Source organism: Hemiscyllium ocellatum, chromosome 6 (assembly GCF_020745735.1).
Source record: "Hemiscyllium ocellatum isolate sHemOce1 chromosome 6, sHemOce1.pat.X.cur, whole genome shotgun sequence".
In the NCBI taxonomy this organism is placed as follows: domain Eukaryota; kingdom Metazoa; phylum Chordata; class Chondrichthyes; order Orectolobiformes; family Hemiscylliidae; genus Hemiscyllium; species Hemiscyllium ocellatum.
The window spans coordinates 3,020,782-3,047,840 of record NC_083406.1 but is presented as its reverse complement, the minus strand read 5'-3'; the positions used below and the strand labels follow the sequence as shown (position 1 = coordinate 3,047,840).

The 27,059-nt window shown below is 42.7% G+C and overlaps 1 protein-coding gene across 1 annotated transcript; it reads right to left on the bottom strand.

The window, feature by feature from the left end:
- Positions 1-190: 190 nt before the first annotated feature.
- mettl21e (methyltransferase like 21e) lies at positions 191-27,059 on the bottom strand. Its single transcript, XM_060826427.1, has 5 exons — positions 26,948-27,059; positions 24,035-24,085; positions 18,828-18,985; positions 16,946-17,063; positions 191-603 (listed from the first exon to the last, which is right to left on the bottom strand). The coding sequence occupies exons 2-5, from the start codon at positions 24,066-24,068 to the stop codon at positions 191-193; spliced, it is 723 nt and encodes a 240-aa protein (XP_060682410.1). The 5' UTR covers positions 24,069-24,085; positions 26,948-27,059.

The following is a 27,059-nucleotide window of genomic DNA, read 5'->3' as shown; positions in this document are numbered from 1 at the left end:
AAGGCTTCTAAGCTGGGAAATGGTTTGTTGAATATTGGAAGCTTGGAGAGCAATATAAACTTTGTTGGAATTGTATCATCTCATATCATTTTGTACGTCTGATTTTCAAAGAATTCAACCTGACTCACCTTGATAAGGAGAGCTATTGTTTCACAACTATTAACATTTTCAAGTTCTCCTGGGCATTTCTCTATATTGTTTTACAAGTTTGCAAAATTTTTCTTTTTGCTTTATACAACTTTATCTGTAAACTTGGGAGATCGTATATTACTTCAGTATCAAATATACACTGGAACTTTTCCACAAAATCATTATCTTCATCAAGTCTAAATCTCATTGTCCACAAAATGATGGTATTATCTTGACATAAGTGATCAAAAGTCATTAGAAGTTCATCCAAGTATGGGTGACTGTAGACCACATCAGCAGCCATTATATAATCAAATTGACAAGCACTTCTGGGGAATTTGTTTTCTAAATCTACTCCCCAGCTAAGTTCTCTGACCTGGGGCTGATATTTACTTCTCATTTTTGTGTTTCGTGATATATTGAACTGGAGATTTCCCAGTAAGTGAGGCAGATCTGTAGCAATCACATGGGAGCCTGAAAAATCAAGAACGTGTATTTAGCAATTTGACAAATAGGATTGTCAAAAAAAATGCAATATGAAAAAATATATAAAGGACACTATACAGTAAGATACATTTGCATACAGTAAGATCTTATACGACAAGGTATACAATTTATATTTAGATACAACCTGTGTTTGGAAATTGTACATATAACATGGGATCATTGTGCACAAACACCTCTTGAGTCTGTTTATTTAGTTCAAAACCGTACACATTTGTGACTCTGTGGTCCAAAGTTCCAAATTTCTTGCAATCAGGTTGACAGTACAACATTCTGTAGTGTTAACAGTACACCTACACATTAGTTATAAAATCGCATGGCAGAATCTCATTGCAAAAGTTTCCTATATTCTATTGACAATACATTGATTCTCAATAGCACATTACATTTATTACATTTCATGTTATTTACTGCTTGAATATTGAGGTCATCCATTCTTTGAAACTTTTAGCTAGATTCTATTTCAATAATTCTAAGCATTGTTTTCCTCTTTTTACAGTTGGATCTGGTAACCTAGAACACCGAGTAACCTAGTAACCGAGAAGTTTCTTCAAGAGGCAGATATGTCATGAGGTAGAGCTCCTGACTGTCACTTCCACCATCAGTCACATCATCCAAAGACCTATAGTGAGCATCAGTTTTACATGATTTTGAACACCTCCATTAAATCTCCCCTTAATCTTCTCAGCTTTTTGCTTTCTGCCCTTTGGCTACTTTCATACCATACGATCAATACTGGTTTAATCTCACGGCTTTCAATTTTGCTAGCAAGTCTAATATGTGACATATAAGCAAAATCCATAGCTATCCATACTCCATAATCCATCAATGGACTCCTCTCATTAACCTCCTCTGTTACTTCATCAAAAGCCAACAATCAAGTTTTCCAGACAGTCTGTGCTTGTCATTATTTAATAACCAATATCTCTCCAATTGAGAAATGGTGATGCCTCCATTATGTCCACATAAGTTTCACCACCAACACCATTAAACTGACTGACCTATAGTTGCTGCATTTAACTTCCCCTTTTTTGAAAAGAGCTTAGCATTTGCAACACTCCAGCTCTCTGACACAGCCCCTGTGTTGCCGAATCACAGAATTGTTACATTTCAAATGGATGTGATTCTGTCCATCAGGTCTATACCAGCTCTCTGAGCACTTTCTCTGTAACTCTGCATATTGACTTGATTTAAATGATCATCAATGCCCTTTTAAATACTTTAGTTGGACCCAACTCCACCACATTCCCAGGAGTGCACACCTGACCCTAGATACTCACTGCATGACAAAGACTTTCCTTCCCTCACACTTTCTTCTTTTGCAAAACACTTTTAAAAGGTTTCTTTTTAGATTTCAATCTATTTATGTGTAGGAACTGGTCATCCCTGTACAATCTGGCCGGATCCCTCATCATGTTGAAAATTCCTATCCAATCTATTTTCACTTCCAGTTCCATGTTGGACTCAAAACATTAACTGTTTCTCTCTCCCCAGAAGCAGCCAGACCTGCTGAGAGTCTCCAGCACACTCTGTGTTTGTTTTCCAATCTATCCTCATAACTGAAGCGCGTCACCTCAGAATCATTCTCTGCACTCTTTTCAATGTATTCCCATCATTTCTATAGCTTAGCACTCAGAGCTATAACAGTACTCCAGCTGAGGTTTGACCAGTGTCTTACATAATTCATCACAACTTTACTGGCCTTTGCCCCTCATATAAAAACGTGAATATAATAAGATTCAGTATGTGGATGTACCAACTAGAGAAGGAGCAAAACTTGACCTACTCTTGGAAAATAAGACAGGGCAAGTGACTGATGTGTCAGTGGGGCCAGCGACCATAGTTCTATTAGATTTTAAATAATGATGGAAAAGGATAGACCAGATCTAAAAGTTGAAGTTCTAAATTGGAGAAAGACCAATTTTGATGGTATTCGGCAAGAACTTTCGAAAGCTGATTGGGGGCAGATGTTCGCAGGTAAAGGGGCGGCTGGAAAATGGGAAGCCTTCAGAAATGAGGTAACGAGAATCCAGATAAAGTATATTCCTGTCAGGGTGAAAGGGAAGGCTGGTAGGTATAGGGAGTGCTGGATGACTAAAGAAATTGAAGGTTTGGTTAAGAAAAAGAAGGAAGCATATGTCAGGTATAGACAGGATAGATCGAGTGAATCCTTAGAAGAGTATAAAGGAAGTAGGAGTATACTTAAGAGGGAAATCAGGAGGGCAAAACGGGGACATAAGATAGCTTTGGCAAATAGAGTTAAGGAGAACCCAAAGAGTTTTGACAAATACATTAAGGACAAAAGGGTAACTAGGGAGAGAATAAAGCCCCTCAAAGATCAGCAAGGCGGCCTTTGTGTGGAGCCACAGAAAATGGGGGAGATACTAAATGAGTGTTTTGTCTCAGTATTTACTGTGGAAAAGGATATGGAAGATATAGACTGTAGGGAAATAGATGGTGACATCTTGCAAAATGTCCAGATTACAGAGGAGGAGGTGCTGGATGTCTTGAAACACATAAAAGTGGATAAATCCCCAGGACCTGATCAGGTGTACCCGAGAACTCTGTGGGAAGCTAGAGAAGTGATTGCTGGGCCTCTTGCTGAGATATTTGTATCATCGATAGTCACTGGTGAGGTGCTGGAAGACTGGAGGTTGGCAAACATGGTGCCACTGTTTAAGAAGGCCGGTAAGGACAAGCCAGGGAACTGTAGACCAGTGAGCCTGACGTTGGTGGTACGCACATTGTTGGAGTGAATCCTGAGGGACAGGATGTACATGTATTTGGAAAGGCAAAGACTGATTAGGGATAGTCAATATGGCTTTGTGCGTGGGAAATCATGTCCCACAAACTTGATTGAGTTTTTTGAGGAAGTAACAAAGAGGATTGATGAGGGCAGAACTATAGATGTGATCTATATAGACTTCAGTAAGGTGTTTGACAAGGTTCCCCATGGGATACTGATTAGCAAGGTTAGATCTCACGGAATACAGGGAGAACTAGCCATTTGGATACAGAACTGACTCAAAGGTAGAAGACAGAGGGTGGTGGTGGAATGTTGTTTTTCAGATTGGAGGCCTGTGACCAGTGGAGTGCCACAAGGATTGGTGCTGGGCCCTCTATTTTTGTCATTTATATAAATGCTTTGGATGTGAACGTAAGAGGTACAGTTAATAAGTTTGCAGATGACACCAAAATTGGAGGTGTAGTGGACAGCAAAGAGGGTTACCTCAGATTACAATAAGATCTTGACCAGATGGGCCAATGGGCTGAGAAGTGGCAGATGGAGTTTAATTCAGATAAATGCGAGGCGCTGCATTTTGGGGAAGCAAATCTTCACAGGATTCATATACTTAGTGGTAAGGTCCTAGGGAGTGTTGCTGAACAAAGAGACCTTGGAGTGCAGGTTCATAGCACCTTGAAAGTGGGGTCGCAGGTAGATAGGATAGTGAAGAAGGCGTTTGGTATGCTATCTTTTATTGGTCAGAGTATTGAGTACAGGAGTTGGGAGGTCATGTTGCGGCTGCACAGGACATTGGTTAGGCCACTGTTGGAATATTGCGTGCAATTCTGGTCTCCTTCCTATCGGAAAGATGTTGTGAAACTTGAAACAGAAAAGATTTACAAGGATGTTACCAGAGTTGGAAGATTTGAGCTACAGGGAGAGGCTGAACAGGCTGGGGCTGTTTTCCCTGGAGTGTCGGAGGCTGAGGGGTGACCTTATAGAGGTTTACAAAATTATGAGGGGCATGGATAGGGTAAATAGGCAAAGTCTTTTCCCTGGGGTGGGGGAGTCCAGAACTGGAGGGCATAGGTTTAGGGTGAGAGGGGAAAGATATAAAAGAGACCTAAGGGGCAACCTTTTCATGCAGAGGGTGGTACGTGTATGGAATGAGCTGCCAGAGGATGTGGTGGAGGCTGGTACAATTGCAACATTTAAGAGGCATTTGGATGGGTATATGAATAGGAGGGGTTTGGAGGGTTATGTGCCGGGTGCTGGCAGGTGGGATTAGATTGGGTTGGGATATCTGGTCGGCATGGACGGGTTGTACCGAAGGGTCTGTTTCCATGATGTACATCTCTATGACTCTATCATCCAAAGATGTGGAGGTTAGGTGGCTTGGCCGTGGCTAAATTGTCCATAGTGTCTCGGGACGTGCAGGCTAGATGCGTTAGCCATGGGAAATGCAGGGTTAAAGAGATACGGTGGGGGGACTGGGTCTGGGTAGGATACTCTTTGTGGGGGGAGGGTGGTCAGTGTAGATTCAGTGGGCCAAATGGCCTGATTCCACACTGCAGGGATTCTATAACTCATTGTTATAAGCCTTCTCCACCTCTCCTGAGTCTAGTCTGTAATCTCTGGGTGAATCCTTACAACTTATTTGAAAAAAGGGCATTATGTTTGCAATTCTCCAATCCTCTGGCTCTATCCCCAAACACAGGGAAGATTGACAGATTACTGCCAATTACTTGCAATTTCCACTTTCATTTCTTTCTTGGATGCATCTTATTTGGACCCAGTGCGTTATCAACATCAGATGACAACAGCTTATCCTAAACCTCCACCTTATTAAAATGTAAACCCTTTTAGTGAGTGTGTTTCCTCCTCTATCACCATGACCTGGGCGGATGAAAAGTATTCATTTAATACCACGGCCATGCCTCTTATCTCTATGTGGAAATCCCTTTTTTTGGTCCTTAATCAGCCCTACATCTCCTTTTATCAGCTTTTCACAATTGATGTGCTGACAGAAGACAGAATTGGGATTTTTCTTTTTGTTAGCTGCCAGTATTTTTTCATAATTTCTATTTTCTTCTCTTGTTTTTCTTTCCCTCTCTTCTGAACCTTTTGCATTCAGCTTGGTTTCCAATCCTTTCTACTCTGTGACACTGTCACAAGTACACTTACTCTTCTTTAACTTAATTTCTGTTTCCTTCATCATACGGGCGTCTTTTGATTTATTTGTCATACATTTCCCTTTTGAGAGAATGTACGTTGAATGCAGCCAAACTGTCTCCCCTTTGAAGGGAGTCCAATGTTCAGCTCCTGTTTTACTCACCAATCTTTGGTTCCACTCTATCCTGAAGAGCTCTGTTTTCTGCCATTAATTATCCTTGCTCTGGATTGACCAATCGCAAACGTTATGATACAATAATCATTACAATGTCCCCACAGTGTTCCCCTCACTGTAACTTGGCCCACCTCATTCCTGAGAACCATGTTGAGCAGTGCCTCCTGTCTTGTTGGACTGAGCATGTACTGCTCTGAGACATTCTGCTAAACACAGTCTAGCCCTGGTGCTACATTTATTCATTCCGTCTCGAGGTAATTCAAGCCCCCCCCAGCCCCTCAATGATACTTACATCCCTCTGTAATTTCCTTGGAGAGTTGTTTTGTGATATCCTTCTCCCTAATTGGTGCTCTACAGATTACACCAAGATTGTCATTGCATCTTTCTTATTCCTCAGCTTTAGCCAAACCAATTGTATCATAGGCTCAACAACGTCGAAACAGAGCCTTCGATCCAGTCAGTCCGTGCTGAACATAATCCCAAACTAAATTAGTTCCACCTGCCTGCTCCTGGCCCATATTCCTCCAAACAGTTCCTATTCATCTACTTATCCAAATGTCTTTTAATCATTGTAATTGTACCCACTTCCTCAGCAAGTTCATTCCCCTGTGTGGAAAAACGTGCCCCTCATGTCTTTTTAAAATCTCGCCCCTCTCACCTTAACAATGTGGCCCCTTTGTCTTGAAATCCCCCAATGCTCGGGAAAAGACAACAACCATTAACGCTATCTATACCCCTCATTTATTTTATACACTTCTACCAGGTCACCTCTCCACCTCCTATGCTCCAGTCAAAATAAGTCCCAGCATATGCTTTCCTCAGCACTGAAACACAAAGCCAGGAACATCACCCCTCCCCTTTATTCCCTTTCTGATCTTTCTAAATACCTTGTAACTAGGAATATCTAACACCTGCCTCTCGCCATCTCTCAGCCAGTTCACCGTTATTGCCACAATATTGTAGTCCCACAAGGCAACCTGTGGCTGGAACTCTCCAATCTTACCAACTATACTCTGGGCAGTAACATATCTGTGGTATAATCCTGATGTATACTTCATCACGTTCATCGATTCTATTTCCTAGCTTACTAGTCTATTCTCTACATCAGTGCTATCTGCATCTCCCAGCATTTCACTTATCTGATGTCACTTTCTAATATCCTTCCCCAGTTGCCACCTCCCTGCTCAGTTAGTTCCAACTCTCTCCAGCAGCACTGGGAAATCTCCTCACGAGGAACTCAGTCCTGGCTCTGGTTTAGGTGCAACATGACTATACAGGGACTATCTTCCCCCAGAGTCAGTCCCAGGACAGATGAAAAGGGTTTTGGGAGGCCTGTCTCTTTATATGTAAACAGACGAGACTTCAGGCCAAAGTGGTTATGTTTTATAAGTGACCTGTATAATGAAAGGGGAGTGGTCAGCTCTCTAGCTGAGCAGTTCAGTCCAGAAGGATTTAGAAGTTCAGCTGTGTGGAAACAGGCTGTCTCACTGTCTCTGCCTTTCTAAATTCAACCTGTGAACATTTGTTCCATTTTTACTGTTTGTTAAAGGGGGGTAGGTAGCTTGCTTATTCCTGATGAAGGGCTTATGCTCGAAACGTCGAATTCTCTATTCCTGAGATGCTGCCTGGCCTGCTGTGCTTTGACCAGCAACACATTTGCAGCTTATTGGGACTGTTGTGTATATTTGGAACAGCATAACATCTAGTTTGGCGAGACTGAGTTCTGTAGGAATTCTTTATTCTGTTCTTTGTGTTTCATTGTGTAATTTTGTGAATCATTTCTGGTCGGTTTTAAAACCTGGTAATCAACCTAGCTAGCTTAATTTTCACTGTACACTGACTGAAACAAATTGCAAAGTTATGGTCTGGGCTGCCTGCTTCAGAATGTTGTGAGTGGTCTGGTCTAGTCCATAACAGACTGGGGGCCCATCCAGGACTTTTAACAGTGAGTAGTAGATGTTAGTGTCTTTATTTCGGGTGTTGGTTTGATTGGTTAGACAAAGCTTGGGATAGTAATGGCTCTTTCAGATGCCAAAAGATTTCTGGGTATGGTTGCGGTGACTTTGGCAGTTTTGCAAAAGGTTAATAAGACCAAGCTGCAGGAATTAGGAGATCAAAGTTTTTGCGAAGATTTGTAGCTCGGGTGCTTGTTGTTGTGGTTCTGTTCGCCGAGCTGGAAGTTTTTGTTGCAAACGTTTCGTCCCCTGGCTAGGTGACATCATCAGTGCTTTGGAGCCTCCTGTGAAGCACTTCTTTGATGTTTCTTCCGGTATTTATAGTGGTCTGTCCTTGCCGCTTCCGGGTGTCAGTTTCAGCTGTTCGCTGCAGTGGTTGGTATATTGGGTCCAGGTCGATGTGTTTGTTGATGGAGTTTGTGGATGAATGCCATGCCTCTAGGAATTCCCTGGCTGTTCTCTGTCTGGCTTGCCCTATGATAGTGGTGTTGTCCCAGTCGAACTCATGTTGCTTGTTGTCTGAGTGTGTGGCTACAAAGGATAGCTGGTCGTGTCGTTTCGTGGCTAGTTGATGTTCATGTATGCGGATTGTTAGCTGTCTTCCTGTTTGTCCTATATAGTGTTTTGTGCAGTCCTTGCATGGGATTTGGTACACTACATTAGTTTTGCTCATGTTGGGTATTGGGACAGACCACTATAAATACCGGAAGAAACATCAAAGAAGCGCTTCGCAGGAGGCTCCAAAGCATTGATGATGTCTCCTAGCCAGGGGACGAAACATTTGCAACAAAAACTTCCAGCTCAGCGAACAGAACCACAACAATTAGGAGATCATCTGGCATTGGACCTGCCTGCTTGTGTGAGGAAAGGAGAGATCATTACAGCAGGAACTCAGCATTTAAACCTGCTGGAGAAACCATCAGAATCTGTAGAGATGGCAAGGATTCAATTGCAAATGAAGCAGCTTGAGTTAGAGGTGAGAGATAAGGGAAGGGCAGGAGAAATGAAACAGTTTGAGTTACGGTTAAAGCAGAAGAGAGGGAAAAAGAGCTTTTGAACTTCAAAAATTGACAATTAAGAAGGAAAGTCAGCTTAAAAGGCTGGAGATAAAGGCAGTAGGTAACCTTAACAAGGAAGATGTGCAAACTCATGTGGAAGAGCAGAGTTAAAACGATAAGGTGAGCAGCTGAAGGGGCTGATTATGAGCTGGCCCATGAAGCACGGTTTGGCATCCAGAATCAATTTCAGTTCATAAGGGATAGAGATTGGGGCAAAGAGAGATCCTCACGTAGAAAGGCAAAGGTAGATCTTAATGAAGATCATAAGGATAATTTACCAGAGAGTAAAAAATAAACCCTTGAGGGGGACAAAGAACATAGAACATAGAACATAGAAAAATACAGCGCAGTACAGGCCCTTCGGCCCTCAATGTTGCGCCGACCGAAGCCTACCTAACCTACACTAGCCCAATAACCTCCATATGCCTATCCAATGCCCGCTTGAATGACCATAAAGAGGGAGAGTCCACCACTGCTACTGGCAGGGCATTCCATGAACTCACAAACCGCTGAGTAAAGAATCTACCCCTAACATCTGTCCTATACCAACCTCCCCTTAATTTAAAGCTGTGTCCCCTAGTAACAGCTGACTCCATACGCGGAAAAAGGTTCTCACTGTCAACCCTATCTAAACCCCTAATTATCTTGTACACCTCTATCAAATCTCCCCTAAACCTTCTCTTCTCCAATGAGAACAGCCCCAAGTGCCTCAGCCTTTCCTCAAACGATCTTCCTACCATGCCAGGCAACATCCTGGTAAACCTCCTCTGCACTCGTTCCAATGCCTCCACATCCTTCCTATAATATGGCAACCAAAACTGCACATAATATTCAAGATAAGGCCGCAACAGAGTCTTATACAACTGTAACATGACCTCAGGACTCCGGAACTCAATTCCTCTACCAATAAAGCCCAGTACGCCATATGCCTTCTTCACAGCACTATTTACCTGGGTGGAAACTTTCAGAGATCTGTGTACATGGACACCAAGATCCCTCTGCTCATCCACACTACCAAGTAGCCTACCATTAGCCCAGTAATCCATCTTCTTGTTACTCCTACCAAAGTGAATGACTTCACACTTAGCTACATTGAATTCCATTTGCTACCTTTCTGCCCAGCTCTGCAACTTATCTATATCCCGCTGTAACCTGCCACATCCTTCTTCGCTGTCCACCACTTCACCGACTTTGGTATCATCCGCAAACTTGCTCACCCAGCCTTCAAGCCCCTCCTCCAGGACAAACAGCAATGGTACCAAAACAGATCCTTGCGGAACACCGCTAGTAACTGCACTCCAAGATGAACCTTTACCATCAACTACTACCCTCTGTCTCCTTCCAGCCAGCCAATTCCTAATCCAAACCTCTAATGCACCTCAATGCCATACCTCCATAATTTTTGCAGTAGCCTATCATGGGTACCTTATCGAACGCCTTGCTAAAATCCATATACACCACATCTACTGCTTTACCCTCGTCCACTTCCTTGGTCACCTTCTCAAAGAACTCAATAAGGTTTGTGAGGCACGACCTGCCCTTCACAAAACCATGCTGACTATCCTTGATCACATTATTCCTATCCAGGTGTTCATAAATCCTATCCCTTACAATTCTCTCTAAGACTTTGCCCACAACAGAATTGAGACTCACTGGCCTATAGTTACTAGGGTTATCCCTACTCCCCTTCTTGAACAAGGGGACCACATTCGCTATCCTCCAGTCTTCTGGCACTATTCCCGTAGACAAAGACGACATAAAAATCAAGGCCAATGGCTCCGCTATCTCCTCCCTAGCTTCCCAGAAGATCCTAGGATAAATGCCATCAGGCCCAGGGGACTTATCTATTTTCATCCTTTCCAGTATTCCCCAGACCTCTTCCCTACATACCTCAAAGCCATCCATTCTAATCACTGTGACTCAATAGTCACATCAGCAACAATGTCCTGTTCCTGAGTGAATCCTGACAAAAAGTATTGATTTAGTGTCTCTCCAATCTCCTCCGCCTCCACGCACAACTTCCCACTACTATCCTTGACTGGATCGATACCTACCCTAGTCATCCTTTTATTCCTGACATACCTATAGAAAGCCTTAGGGTTTTCCCTAATCCTACCAACCAAGGACTTTTCATGTCCCCTTCTCACTGCTCTTAGCTCTCTCTTTAGATCCTTCCTGGCTACCTTATAACTCTCAATCGCCCCAACTGAACCTTCACGCCTCATCTTTACATAGGCCGCCCTCTTCCCTTTTACAAGGGATTCCAATTCCTTATTAAACCACGGGTCCCTCACAAGACCCTTTCCTCCCTGCCTGACTGGTACATACTTATCAAGGACACCCAATAGCTGCTCCTTGAACAAGCTCCACATATCATTTGTGTCCTTCCCTTTAAGCCTATTTTTCCAATCCACACATCCTAAGTCATGCCTCACCTCATCATAATTTCCCTGTCCCCAGCTATAACTCTTGCCCTGCAGTGCACACTTATCCCTCTCCATCACTAGAGTAAAAGTCACCGAGTTGTGGTCACTGTCCCCGAAGTGCTCACCTACCTCCAAGTCTAACACCTGGCCTGGTTCATTACCCAGAACCAAATCCAGTATAGCCTCACCTCTTGTTGGCCTGTCTACATATTGTGTCAGGAAACCCTCCTGCACACATTGGACAAACACCGACCCATCTAACGTACTCGAGCTATAGCTTTCCCAGTCAATATCTGGGAAGTTAAAGTCCCCCATAACAACCACCCTACTACTTTCACTCTTCTCCTGAATCATCCTTGCAATACTTTCCTCTACGTCTCTCGGACTATTAGGAGGCCTGTAGAAAACTCCTAACAGGGTGACATCACCTTTCCTATTTCTAACTTCAGCCCATACTACCTCAGATGGCAAGTCTTCCTCCATTGTCCTTTCCACCGCTGTAATACTATCCTTGATAAGCAATGCCACACCTCCCCCTCTTTTACCCCCACCTCTGGCCCTACTAAAACATTTAAACCTGGAACCTGCAATAGCCATTCCTGTCCCTGTTCTACCCACGTCTCTGTAATGGCCACAACATCGAAGTCCCAGGTACCAACCCACACTGCAAGTTCACCTACCTTATTTCTTATACTTCTGGCATTGAAGTATACACACTTCAAGCCACCTTCCTGTTTACCGGCACCCTCCTTCGAGATCGATGCCTTGTTCCTAACCTCCCTACACTCAAGGTCCTGTACCCTAAAGCTACAGTCCAGGTTCCCATGCCCCTGCAGAGTTAGTTTAAACCCTTCCAAAGAGCACTAGCAAACCTCCCCCCAAGGATACTGGTGCCCCTCAGGTTCAGGTGTAGACCATCCTGTTTATAGAGGTCCCACCTTCCCCAGAAAGAACCCCAGTTATCCAGAAACCGGAATCCCTCCCTCCTGCACCATCCCTGTAGCCACGCATTTAACTGCTCTCTCTCCCTATTCCTCGACTCTCTATCACGTGGCACGGGTAACAAACCAGAGACAACAACTCTGTTCGGTTCTAGCTCTGAGCTTCCAACCTAGCTCCCTGAAAGCCTGCCTAACATCCTCACTCCTCTTCCTACCTATGTCGTTGGTGCCAACGTGGACCACGACCTGGAGCTGCTCCCCCTCCCCCTTAAGGACCCGGAAAACACGATCAGAGACATCACGTACCCTTGCACCTGGGAGGCAACATACCAATCGTGAGTCTCTGTCGCCCCCGCAAAACCGCCTATCTGTGCCCCGAACTATTGAGTCCCCAATAACTATCGCTCTACCTTTCTCCACCCTTCCTTTCTGAGCAACGGGGACAGGCTCCGTGCCAGAGGCCTGAACCTCGTTGCTTACCCCTGGTAAGTCGTCCCCCCCACAAGTATCCAAAATGGTATACTTGTTATTGAGGGGAACGACCGCAGGGGGTCCCTGCACTGGCTGCTTCCTCCCAGTCCCCCTCACTGTCACCGACCTGTCTATAACTTTCGGAGTAACTACTTCCCTAAAGCTCCGATCTATGACCACCTCTGCCTCCCGAATGATCCGTAGTTCATCCAACTCCAGCTCCAGTTCCCTAAAACGGTCTTGGAGGAGCTGGAGATGGGTGCACTTCCTGCAAGTGTAATCAGCAGGGACGCTAATGGCTTCCCTCACCTCATATATCTTGCAAGAGGAATATTGCACTGCCTTCGCTGCCATCTCTCTAAAGGGTAAACTTTAAAAACTAGATCTAAAGAAACAAACAAGCAAAATGCAGCACTTACCTGCTTACCACAACGGGTCTTATTATTAGGTTAGAGGAGGAGGGCGGGTGGGAGGCTCTACCCCTGTAGTGCCTCGGGTTCCTCGCCTGCGCGCTTATATAGAGAGAAAAAAAAACCTTCCCAGGTAAGCTAGCGCGACACCAGCTTCCGGGTCCACTAGGCGCTTAAAAAAAACTTTAAATTTTAACTGTTAAAAAAAACAATAACTGGACTATACCGCGACTTTAAAAAAACACCACCAGTCAGCCGTAACCTGCTCCGCCGGGAGAGAAGTTGAAAAGCTCCGGTGTTTTCATTGTAATTAAGTGGGTCACATAAAATCACAGAGTTGGTGGGTTCGGAGTAAACCAGATGTAGGAAAACCAGACAAGCCTGGGAGTTTTGTTGGACTAGTAACAAAAAGCACAAGGGAAGTTAGACAATTGCCTCAGAGTGTACAAGATGGTCAGAGGTTGGTTAAGGAGGAAGTGCCAGATCTGCTTAAAAAATATACATGCAGGGGTAAAGTTTATTCACATAGGCCAGGAGTAACAGGTGAAGAGATTACAATATTGAGGGACACAGGATCCTCGCTGCCTGTGATGCTGCAGGATGAGGAGGTATGCACTCCTCAGGGACTATTGTCAGAGAAGGTGCTGGTAACAGGAATTCATGGTGAGACAAAAAGTGCTCTATTATGTAAAGTGAGGCGAGACAGTCTAGAGAAGAGTGGAGAATTTGTGGTAAGAGTACTGGACAAACTCTCAGCTCCAGGAATACAGTTTGTCCTTGTAAATGATATCGCTCATTCACTGGTAGGCATGCTGCCTACTCTAGTTGAAATGCCAGTGGAGACACAGGCAACTGAAGACATGGAGAATGTTTATCCAGGAATTTTCCCTGACTGTGTGATCACAAGGTCACAGAGGCACTAGCTGAAGCAGGAGAGATCAAAAGGCACAAATAAGGAAGGTGACATAGCTTTATCAGAAACCGTTTCAATCAGATCATTGTGATTGAGTTACAGCAGAAAGATGAGACTTTAACACAGTAATATAAACAGGCATATACAGAGAAGGAGTGTGAATGCATCCCTGTGTGTGATTACTTAACAAATGATGTCTTAATGAGGAAGTGGAGATCATCACACAGTCAAGCAGATGAGAAATGGGCAGAGATTCATCAAATTGTTTTGCCAGTAGGGTATAAAAAGGAGGTGCTGTGAATAGTGCATGACCTAGCAGCTAATTGGAAAACCCACAGGCAGTAATAAAACTATACCTTTAATACCTATTCCAGCATTTGAGGAATCTTTCAAAAGAGACTTGATTGATTGTGTAGGTCACCTACCTCAAACGAAATTTGGGAATAAGTATTTATTACCAATAATGAATGTTTCGACCAGATTTCTAGAGGTAATCCCATTACATAGCATCTCAGCTAAAAGTGTTGTAGCAGGATTACTTAATTTTTTTACGAGATACGGACTGCCAATAGAGATCCAATCAGATCAAGGATCAAACTTCGCATCCAAACTATTCAAGGAGGTTATGGGTAACTTGGGAATAAAGCAATTCAAATCTGCTGTGTACCATCCAGAATCACAGGGAGCGCTAGAGAATGGCATCAAATGCTGAAGACCATGTTGAGGGTTTATGGTCAGGATTATCCAGATGCTTGAAATAAGGGAGTTCCATTTATACTTTTTGCGAACAGAAATGCTCTGAATGAAGCGAACAAATTCAGTCCATTTGAATTAATTTTTGGACATGAAGTAAGAGGACCGCTAAAACTGATTAAGGAGAAATTAATAAGTCAGAATTCAGAGACCACCCATTTGGAGGATGTGTCACGTTTTAGAGAATGATTAAATAGAATTGGAGGGTTGGCTAAACAGCATTTAAAAGTATCACAGCAAACATTGAAACAAGAAGCGGGCGAGAAATCACAAATTCACAATTTTGCAATTGGGAATCAGGTATTGGTGTTACTTCCAAGGGTTAAGTGGATTTTATCAAATTGAGAGGAAATTGAGTGAGGTGAACTACTTGATAAGGACTCCAGCCAGGAAGAAATCTCACAGAGTGTGGGTCATGTGAATATGATCAAAAGGTATTTTGATCGGGAAGGAGAGCAAGAGGAGAAGGTGTTAAATATCTCAAAGATATTGCATCTCTAATTTTTTTTCAGAGAGGTCATAAACCAGGCCAGGGTCCGATCAGGCTAGTTTGGTACAGAGGTTGAGAGGCTTTTCTGTTTATATGTAAACAGACGAGACTTCAGGCCAAAGTGGTCATGTTTTAGAAGTGACCTGTATAATGAAAGGGGAGCGGTCAGCTCTTGAGCTGAGCAGTTCAGTCCACAACTAGTTGGGAGTTCAACAACGAGCTGTGTCAAAACAGGCTCTCCCTCTCTCTCTTTCTGCCTTTCCAACTTCAACCTATAAACATCTGTTCCATTTATACTGTTTTTTTAAGGGTATTTGCTTATTGGGACTGTTGGGTATATTTGGAACAGCATAATTAGGTCTAGTTTAGTTAGACTGAGTTCTGTAAGTATTCTTTGTTCTGTTCTTTGAGTTTCATTGTGAATAAATGTTTGTTCTAAAACCTGGTAATCAACCTCACCAGCTTACTCTGGGTAATTCTCACTGTTAACTTATCGAAACAAATTGCAAAGTTATGGTCAGGGCTGCCTGCTTAAGAATGTTTTGAGTGGCCTGGCCTAGTCCATAACAATGTTAGTTATGTCGTTCTCTGTCTCATTGCTACACTTCAATGTCTCTAGCTTGGTTGGATGAAAGGCATCTGGAACAGGCTTCTGTAAGCGTTCCTATATGTAAGAGAGTAAACTCACTGCTTCCGAGTCATGTTTGTCAGCCAACCGTCAAGATGCACAGCCTTCTCGGTAAACTCCACCCTGCCCTTCCAAAACACACTATCGTGGGGAACAATTTTTCCAAAGGGGTTGTTTATGGGATGCTGTCTATATTGGAACACTTGATGATCGATGGTTAAATAATTCATTATTGTGTTCAATTTTTCAATAAGGTAAAGTTACGTCAATATTTATTTTTGAATTTTAAAAGTGTTGTAAGAGTAAAGTATGTTTTGTTGAAAGCCCAGTGGTGGACCAATCAAATCACATCTGGAACACAGTGCCTAACGTTTGCCTAATGTTTTAATTAAACATAAACATTAGGGTCCAGGGTATCTCCTGACCAAAGTTTAGGTCGTGGGTCTGGACTGGTCCATAACACCCCGCTGTTAGCTGAGGTTATTGTGTCAGCTGGTGACAGACAATGGGAACCTCCTGCAGAAAGGGTAACTCTCCGCTCAATCTGACAACTGCACGCTCAGTGTGATTGTGAAAATGATCACAAACCCCAACTCTACTCACCTCAGCATTCACCCTGGCTCGCCCAGTCAGTTGCATTTCTTTGTTGACATTGATAACTGTGAAGCTTTGCCTTGTCAGTAACCAGAATGACTGTACTCAGATCAGCATCGTTGGCTGAATTTACACAGGGTGCAGAGCTCCACTCACTTCACACACTGCTATCCCAACACTACCATAGAAACCGACAGCATTTATAAAGGTGCAACTAATGTGTATGTGTAAGCTTTTCATACAACGGAGCTTTGTGCTACCTGGGTATGGTCATGATGGCTTCACATTAAGGCAATCCATTGACCCAAGGCTATTGTTTCAGGAATTAAATTAAGGGCTAGTTGTTGGAACAAGGAACTCCCCTGTTTCTGACCTGGAATGTACGTTAATAGTCAGTAAATGCTCACACACTGAGAAAAACTTGTTCCTGAAAGCATTTTATTTTTCTACTCCCTACGACTTATCTCTTGAAGCAATCATTTAATCTCCCTTCATAATCTGTTTTTGTTCCATCTTCCTGATGGAAATTTGTCTGAAACTGTCTTTCACAAAGATTACAAGATGCATCTAAGATGGATTTTTAAAGATAGTTTTTACTTACCAAGTAAACCAGCAACAATTGATACCAATCCTGTTCCTGCTCCAATTTCAATTACATTTTTATCAGTAAGATTATTCTCATTCTGACTGTGTTCCAGGTAATAGCACAATACCAGGGCCTGTGTGATGCACAATGGAAATTTGAGTTAATTTCTTTTACACAGCTCAACATTTTATTGTGTGGTTGCCAGGGGTAACATTATTTCAAATTTAACACTTCATAAAGAACATTTGTTGACCTTCCTACACAGGAGCACTGGGACAGAAATAGGCCACTTTGAGTCTATTCCACCATTTGCTGAGTCCATAGCTGGTCTATTGCCCAACTCCATCAGTCCATACTCCTTAATACCTTTGTTTTACAAAAATATTATCTATCGCAGATTTAAAATGAGCAACTGATCCGGTATCCAATGCCATCTGTGGAAGGGAGTTCCAAATCTCTCCCACCCCTCGTGCGTGGAAGTACTTCCTAACGTCTCTCCTGAACTGTTTGGCCCAAATTCTCAGACTATGCTCCGAGTTCTAGAATCTTCAACCAGTGGGAATAGTTTATCTTTATCTACCCTGTCTTTTCCTGTTAATATCTTGAAGACTTCAAACAGATCACACCTTAACCTTCTAAATTCTAGAGAAAACTGGCCAAATTCGTGTGATCTATTTTCATAATACCACAAGGATCTGTTTTGGGACCATTGCTTTTTGTTATCTTTATAAATGATCTAGAGGAAGGACTTGAAAGCTGGGTAAGCAAGTTTGCGGATGACACAAAAGTCGGTGGAGTTGTGGATAGTGAGGAAGGAAGTGGTAGGTTACAGCGGGATATAGATAAGTTGCAGAGCTGGGCGGAAATGTGGCAAATGGAATTCAATGTAGCTAAGTGCGAAGTCGTTCACTTTGGTAGGAATAACAAGATGATGGATTACTGGGCTAATGGTAGGCTACTTGGTAGTGTGGATGAGCAGAGGGATCTTGGTGTCTATGTACACAGATCTCTGAAAGTTGCCACCCAGGTAAATAGTGCTGTGAGGAAGGCATATGGTGTACTGGGCTTTATTGGCAGAGGAATTGAGTTCCGGAGTCCTGAGGTCATGTTGCAGTTGTATAAGACTCTGGTGCGGCCTCATCTGGAGTATTGTGTGCAGTTTTGGTCGCCACACTATAGGAAGGATGTGGAAGCTTTAGAACGAGTGCAGAGGAGGTTTACCAGGATGTTGCCTGGAATGGTAGGAAAATCTTATGAGGAAAGGCTGAGGCACTTGGGGCTGTTCTCATTGGAGAAGAGAAGGTTCAGGGGAGATCTGATAGAAGTGTATAAGATGATTAGGGGTTTAGATAGGGTAGATACTAAGAACCTCTTACCGCTAATGGAGTCAGGTGTTACTAGGGGACATAGCTTTAAATTAAGGGGTGGTAGGTATAGGACAGATGTTAGGGGTAGATTCTTCACACAGCGGGTTGTGAGTTCATGGAATGCCCTGCCCGTATCAGTGGTGAACTCTCCTTCTTTATGGTCATTTAAGCGGGCATTGGATAGGCATTTGGAAGTTATTGGGCTAGTATAGGTTAGGTAGGATTCGGTCGGCGCAACATCGAGGGCCGAAGGGCCTGTACTGCGCTGTATCCTTCTATGTTCTATGTTCTATAACTTAACGTGTGAAGTTCAGGCATCAATTTTGAAAACCAAGATTATACTCCCTCCAAGGCCTACATATCCTTCCTCATGAAATACTTAATATTTTCATATACCATTCTTGAATTCACGCTTATATGAAAGATTTTAATCCATTTAAAATATTAGAAAGAAGTATGGCATCAAACAGATTAAACAATTATCCACTAATTTCAGCTAAAGTTACATTAAAACTGATTACAATGCTTACCGAAGGCCATACATATGCACCATAGCAATCAGTAGTTTCTGTGATTTTGATCTCATGTCCTGCAAATTGAAAGCGCTCCCAAGACGTGCTTTTAAAGATATTTGGCACCCATCGCCTTTTCATAATTTCCGATGATATATCTTCATCTTCAGCTTTTTCTGAAGAAGATCAAAATATTATAAAGACAGGTTCAATGGCCATTTTATGGATGTAATTGATGCTACTTATTCACTGACCTGTCACGTGAACAAACCGCTAGGAGTTTAAATGTGACTGAAAAAGAGTTAGGGCAGAATTTAATGGGAGAGACAGATTGCCGAGGTGAGGGGATGAGCAGTGTCAGCAGCTGTAACACCTGCAGTGACAATGCAGATTGTAAAGACCTGTGATGGGTGTATCTCCTACCTACAGTCACAAGGTTATCATGGCAGGAGTTGTTTGCTGGAACATAATCAGCTGATGACAGCCCCTAAAAAGCTCCTTTAGTGGGGGAGCTTATGCCAATATGAAAAGAGGTCAGTTCTGCGATTTGCAATCTCCATTCCTGTGGAAGCCTTCCAGACTTGTCCTCTGTCATTCTCCCTTTCATCTGGAACTTCATCCTCTTGGACCTTCCTCATTCCCCCTATCATCCTCATTTGGATTCCCATCACCATTTACTGCACTGCCCCATCTCTCAACATCTCTGAAGAGAAACAGAAAGCAGCTTACGGATCAGTTGTGTCTCCATGGAGGTTCTCCTTCAGGGCACTGGGAGTGGGAGGAGCTGCTTGCCCCCTTACCAACAATCCCACCATTACGTTTCTCAATCTGATTTCTCTTGAAGACCCAGGCTCCCATTCCATGGGGAGTGAGTGTAAACGGAATGGGGAGATCTGAGGGAAAGTGTGGACACCACATTGTCCTGCTGCATCAACAATGACCAACGACTGGATTTTCAATGTTCATGGTCAGGTCAGCAACAGCAAGCTGTCTATAACTGAGGCTGAGTGTCTGATCATAAGCAAATTAGGAATCCTCTCACAGACCCAGACCCACAAACTCCAAACGATCAGTACTGGTGCAAGCCTGGTGAGGTGATGGGATCATGCCCCATGGATTCTGTGGGGTACAAGATCCTTTTCTCCATCCCCATTCCACAAATCTCGCAGGTTTCAGACACCGGCCTGCTGTACCTGACCAGCTTTGAAACTGATAAGGGAAACTAATTTAAAACAGAGCCAAAAGAAAAATTTAAATCTCAGCCAGTGCATTACAAACAGAGGATCGCAGAGCAGAAATTAACTATAAAAAGCACTTAAACCTGCACAGCCATTTAATAAGATCCCAGCTAATCTGACAGGATCCTCAGATCCATATTCCCCTCTCCTTGATAACCCTTACTTCACAAGCAGCAATCATCTCTGCCTTAGAAATATTCCAACACTCTCCCTTTGCAACCCTTTCAGGAAGAGAGTTCAGAACACTCACTAGCCATTGTAAGAAAAATAAATTACCCCCTGTCTGCTTTAAATGGGAGACCCCTTATTTTCAAACATTGACTTCTGGTCCTTCCATAAGAAGAGACACCTCTCCATACGCTAACCCTAACCCTAATCCTAACCCTAACCCTAACCCTAACCCTAACCCTAACCCTAATCCTAACCCTAACCCTAACCCTAACCCTAACCCTAACCCTAACCCTAACCCTCTCCATACGCTAACCCTAACCCTAACCCTAACCCTAACCCTAACCCTATCTCCATACACTAACCCTAACCCTAACCCTAACCCTAACCCTAACCCTAACCCTAACGCTAACCCTAACCCTAACCCTCTCCTCTCCATGCCCGAACCCTAACCCTAACCCTAACCCTATCTCCATACCCTAACCCTAACCCTAACCCTATCCCTAACCCTAACCCTATCTCCATACGCTAACCCTAACCCTAACCCTAACCCTAACACTAACCCTAACCCTAACCCTAACCCTAACCCTAACCCTAACCCTAATCCTAATCCTAACACTAACCCTAACCCTAACCCTAACCCTAACCCTAACGCTAACCCTAACCCTAACCCTAACCCTAATCCTAACACTAACACTAACCTCTCCACATCCAAACCCTACCCTAATCCTAACCCTAACCCTAACCCTAACCCTGACTCAAATCCTAACCTTAACACTAACCCTAACCCTAATCATGACCCTAATGCTAACCCTGACCCTAATGCTAACCCTGAACATAACCCTAATCCTGACCCTAACCCTAACCTTAACCATAACACTAACCCTAACCCTAAACCTGATCCTAACCCTGACCCTGACCCTAACCCTAACACTAAATTTAACGCTAACACTAAACTTAATCTTAACTTTACCCCTCACCCTATCCCTAACCCTGGGCCTGAGCCTGACCCTGACTCTAACCCTAACGCTAACCCTTACCTTAACCCTTACCCAAACCTGACCCTAACCCTGTCCGGGCCCCTCTGAATGGTGCATTTTAATGAAGTCATCTCTTACTTTTCTAAACACCAGCAAATACCAGCCCAGCCTGACCAACCTTTTCCCAGAAAACAAATGATAACTTTCTTTTAACTTTTCCAATTACTCACCCTACCTGGATAATAACTCTCTCTGATTCATGCATCAGGACACCCACTTCCCTCCAAATCTCAGAGCTCTTTAATCCCTCCCTACCTAGATAATATGCTTCCTTTTTTATTCTTCCTATCATGAAGGACAATTTCCTATTTAGTGCATATATGTTCAGTTTGCCGGATCTTTGCCCACCCCCTCAATCTATCTGCCTCTCATCGACACCATATGGATTGATGCAAGAAATGTGACCCCCCCACCCCCCCAGTTTGTCGAGGGAATATGGGGTTGAGCTACAAATGCTGACCTTGGCAGTGATGCTGTCAACCCATGGAAAATGAAATGGCCACTAATTTATGCTTTAATGGACATTCATAAACTATAATCTCCATGCACTGGTTTAAGAAAATATCCACACTGCCAAATAATACAATAGTAAAATATTGACCAGGATGTAATAATGTCCTCGTTGTTACGAAAACCATACTGTGATTCCTTGTGAACAATCCCAGAGCTACAACACACATGTATAAAGTTAACAATTTTACTGGATGGGGCTTACTGATTCTGCTCTCCGCTCAGAGACACAAGGTTGAGTTCATAGCCCACTCTATTGACATGAACACCAGAATCCCAGCGACAATGTCAATGAGGTTTCTTTCCAATGAGATCTGACACAGAGTCCACTCAACAAATGGTTAACAACAGATCCCAATGCACAATTTTAAAAACGGGAGATGGAATTCTCTGCTGCCCTGGTCAATATTTATCCCTCAACGAACATTGTTAGAACAAATTCCCTGGTTGTTATTTGACTGGATTAATGGGATCTTGCTGTGTGGAGGTTAGCTGCTGTATTCCCTACATCGCAAAAGTCACTACACACAGAAAGTACTTCACTGGCTATAAAACATTTTGGGATGTCCTTAGGTGGTGAAAGGTGCTACATTTCTTTCTTTTTAATGCCATATGAAGACCACAAGTCCTCATTATAGAGTAGAAAATGTGTTGCTGGAAAAGCGCAGCAGGTAAGGCAGCATCCAAGGAACAGGAAATTCGACGTTTCAGGCATAAGCCCTTCATCAGCCCTTCCTGATGAAGGGCTTATGCCCGAAACGTCGAATTTCCTGTTCCTTGGATGCTGCCTGACCTGCTGCGCTTTTCCAGCAACACATTTTCAGCTCTGATCTCCAGCATCTGCAGACCTCACTTTCTCCTCATTATAGAGTACACTTCATGTACTTGCAGCTTGTTTTCGTAAATGCTCCTTATTTGGGTCTCACTTTATTGATCCCATTACTCCGGTCCTGCTGTGCTTATTGGTTCAATGTAAGACACCAGCAAATCGAAATGAAGAAGCAGAGATCATGAATCAATGTGAAAAGTGATCAGACAACAACAGTGAGAAATTATTCCAGTCAGTCTCGAATGATTAGTCTGGTGCACCTATCAATAAAAGACATCAAAATAACCCAATCTCAGTGATTCAAAACATTTCCAATGACTTGAATTATCATTTGTTTCACATTAATTAAAATATATAGTTACTGAAATAAACTTTTTAAAAACCATAAAGATGCTAAATGTTTCCTGAAATCTATATTGGGATCCATTGTCTTTCCAAGTAGAAAGTGAGGAGTGCAGATGTCAGAGATCAGAGTCGAGAGTGTGGTGCTGGAAAAGCACAGCAGGTCAGGCAGTATCCGAGGAGCAGGAGAATCGACATGTCAGGCATAAGCCCAAAATGTCGATTCTCCTGCTCCTCGGATACTGCCTGACCTGCTGTGTTTTTCCAGCATGACACTCTTGACTTCATTATCTTTCCATAAGCATTTTATTTCAAGGCTCTTTTTATTAACACTAATGCAATCCGCATTTTGCTAAATGTCTCAGCACCCATTGGTTCAGTTTGTAAACTTAAAAGTGATCTCTTATTCTGCAAGAAAAGTCATAACAATGGTTGTGGAGGTATTGGAGCAAAAACAGCCATAACCATGTCATTGTAGATGCAATATTTTTTATGCTTATATGACAGTAAAATGATTTTTCACAATTTATTTTCTTATAAATGAATATAAATGAATAAATAAATAAATTAAACATCTGTTAAAAATCAAATGAACAGTAAAGTTAAATACTGAGCTGCAGATCTGGTGTTAAAGTATTTGAGTGGATTAACAAGCCTGTTTATATTTTTAGATTAGACTTACAGTGTGGAAACAGGCCCTTCGGCCCAAAAGTCCACACCGACCCACAACCCACCCATACCCCTACATTTACCCCTTACCTAACACCACGGGCAATTTAGCTTGGCCAATTCACCTGACCCGCACATCTTTGGACTGTGGGAGGAAACCGGAGCACCCGGAGGAAACCCACGCAGACACGGGGAGAACGTGCAAACTCCACACAGTCAGTCGCCTGAGTCGGGAATTGAACCCGGGTCTACAGGTGCTGTGAGGCAGCAGTGCTAACCACTGTGCCACCGTGCCACCCATATCTCCAGATATTTTGTGCTGACATCTTTAATCCAAAGCTTGTCATCATTGTGGATAAATACCAGTGCCTTCTACATATGATCTTTCACTTTAACCTCTGCTCTTATTAATATAATAATTTATCATACCTTTATTCACGCTGGTCTTCACTGAGTTGCTCATTGTCACATGTTATTAATCTGCATAAACAAAAACAAGCAATACCTGGAGTTAAAGCTTTATACATAAAACTATAGTAAATGACAAAGCATGTTTAAATATGTTGTTTTTGAATGTATAATCATGTAACTTCCTCATCTGATGTCAGCTTTACACCAGAATCAGCCTGTAATATGTTCTTTTTGATAAAATGTTGGACCAGATTTTACCAAAACACAAATTGTATTTAAAGAACACTTGCCACTGTTCCTGTAGAAATTGTCCAGCAACCCATATTGATGAAGGGATACTCCGCGAAGCGAGATGGCAGGTGAATTATGATTGTTACAAGTTGCTGACCAATTTTGACACATTTCAATCCTGAGCTTTGTAAAAACAAGATGTGTGCTTGACCTCTTTCCATGACTTTTGTGAAATGGTAACACTTCCCAAGTAATTCCCCATGAGACTCTCCAACACGAAGTCCAGTATTTAACAGGGCAGATACCTTTTTAGGAGGAGAAAGTGAGGGCTGCAGATGCTGGGGATCAGAGCTGAAAATGTGTTGCTGGAAAAGCGCAGCAGGTCAGGCAGCATCCAAGGAGCAGGAGAATCGACGTTTCAGGCATAAGCCCTTCTTCAGGAATCTTTTTAACCAATTGTTAGCGTCTGCCAGTCTGCCTGTCTTTAAGGTGGCGATTTAGTTTAGGAGATTTAAAAATGTCAAACTCTCACTTCTCAGTATTTTTCTTACTTTTGTTTTTACCTCCTTTTCCTCTCTCTCAATCTAATCTTTCTTCTCCTTGCTCTATATTTAATTCTGGATCTGGTTTGACATTGGAGTCACCCACTTGCATTCAACTGTCCTTCTCAGTCTTTCCTCTGTTTACTTCTCAATTCTTTGGATTCATTGGTGAGGAAGGCATCTTTATCGCTCTGCTCTTTATTAAGGTCTCAGATGCCCTGTTGCCCCAAATGTTAGAGAATCAAGGGTTATTGGGAAAAGGCAGGATAGTGAAACTGAGGATTGTCAGATCAGCCACGATCTCATTGAATAGCACAATAGACTCAATGGGCTGAATGGCCTACTCCTGCTCCGACATTAATGGTTTCATGGTCTAAGACTTTGGAGAAGGCAAACTAATGGGCTGGATTTTCTGATGAAAATTATGACAAATGTTGAGATGGCCACAGTTTTTACACATTGGGTATCAATCAGATGCTAACTGACAGAGCTCAGCTAAGTGAAACATCACCTTCTAAAATTGGCGTTAATGGCGGAGGGTGCTGGTTGACCCTGGGATATCCCACTAAAGGTAAAGTCGGCATAGTTCCAGAAGACCATAGGGCTGCTCTCTTATTACAGAGTGAGAGAGAAAGAGAGAGAGAGAGAGAGAGAACTGGTGGTGGTTTAACCTGAGGGTCACCATGCCTCTGATGAGGGGAGAGGTTGAGAAGGAGAGTCCTTCGAGGTAACCTTAGCTGATGTTGGCATGACTCTGCATCACAAACCAGATAGTGTCCAACTTTTAGTGAAATTGTGAAGGGATGTGGAAGAGGTATTAGACCATAAGACATTGGAGTGGAAGTAAGGCCATTCGGCCCATCAAACCACTCCTCCATTTAATCATTGCTGATGGGCACTTCAACTCCACTTACCCGCACTCTCCCCGTATCCCTTAATTCTTTGCGAGATCAAGAATTTATCCATTTCTGCCTTGAAGACATACAATGTCCCGGCATTATTGTTGAAGCACGGCTAGGAGACTTGATAACCAAGACAGAGATTTCTTTCTGTGATCCAGAGGAGCATTCCTGCTGTTTCTTACATTGAAACATAGGATGGTTACAACACAGAAAGATGTTTTTTGTTGTGACTATGTAACAGCAATTCATCCAGTTCCATATCCCCACAAATGTTTCCGTGCCAGATAATGGTTCATTCTCATTTAAAACCTACAATCGTGTGCTCTAACAAACTCTAGTGCAGTGCATTCCAGATCATAACTACTCACTGGTTCAGAAGTCCACTTTTACCACATCTGTGATTAGTTGCCAGCTGAAAAATTTGCTAAGTATGAATAAAGTACTAAATTCACTGGCCTGTGACACACCCAGAACTTAACTTAATCCATTTGTATAGAATCATCAGGTTATTGTCCTGAAGGAGCCCATATAGGCCACTGTCCGTGTGCCAGCTCTTTAAAAGGGCAATCCGCACTGTGCCACCTCATTGCCTTTTCTCTATAGATCTGTTTTCTCTTCAGAGGCAGAGCATTCCAAAGCCTGACCACTCGCTGTGTGCCAAGGTTTCTCTTCATGTCTCCTCCATTAGTCTGTCCTATCATTTTAAATCAATGCCTTCTGGTTCTCAATCCTTCCACCAGTCTCTCCTTGTCTGATTTTCAACAATTCATTCAAATCTTCTCTCAATATTTTCTTGTCGAAGGATAACAGCCCAAGTTTTTTCAATCAATCCCATAAACTGAAGACCACTGTCGCTGGAATAATTCACATAAATCTTTCCTGCTCTCTCTAGTGCCTTCACATGCAAAGGGAAATTGAAATTTGAAATTCTGCTGTGCCAGTTTCTAGTTGAATTAAAGCACCTTTCTAAGTTCTGCAGTAGGCCTGTGTATTTAGTACAGACTTCACCCTATTAAAATGAGTAACAGGCCCTCTATTTAGCATATTCTTTATTAATACACTTTTCTCCAAGTAATTAAATTTTCATAATCAATTATAGTTATTTAAATGATAGATATGCAACTTGTCTTTCATTCTGATGTAAAAAGAGTTGAGCTCTGATTAAGAGTTTAGATAGTGGATTTTTTCGACATATGACTCTCAGTCTACACATGGCAATCAGATGCTATTGATATTGAGATTAGTTATTGTCGTACCTAAATCATGGGCTCCTCCGTTCTTGCAGTACAACGTCCTAAAGATGTGTCTTCCAGGGTTTCCCTCACATCACTCAACAAACCCAAAAAACTGCGACCTTAATTCAAAGTT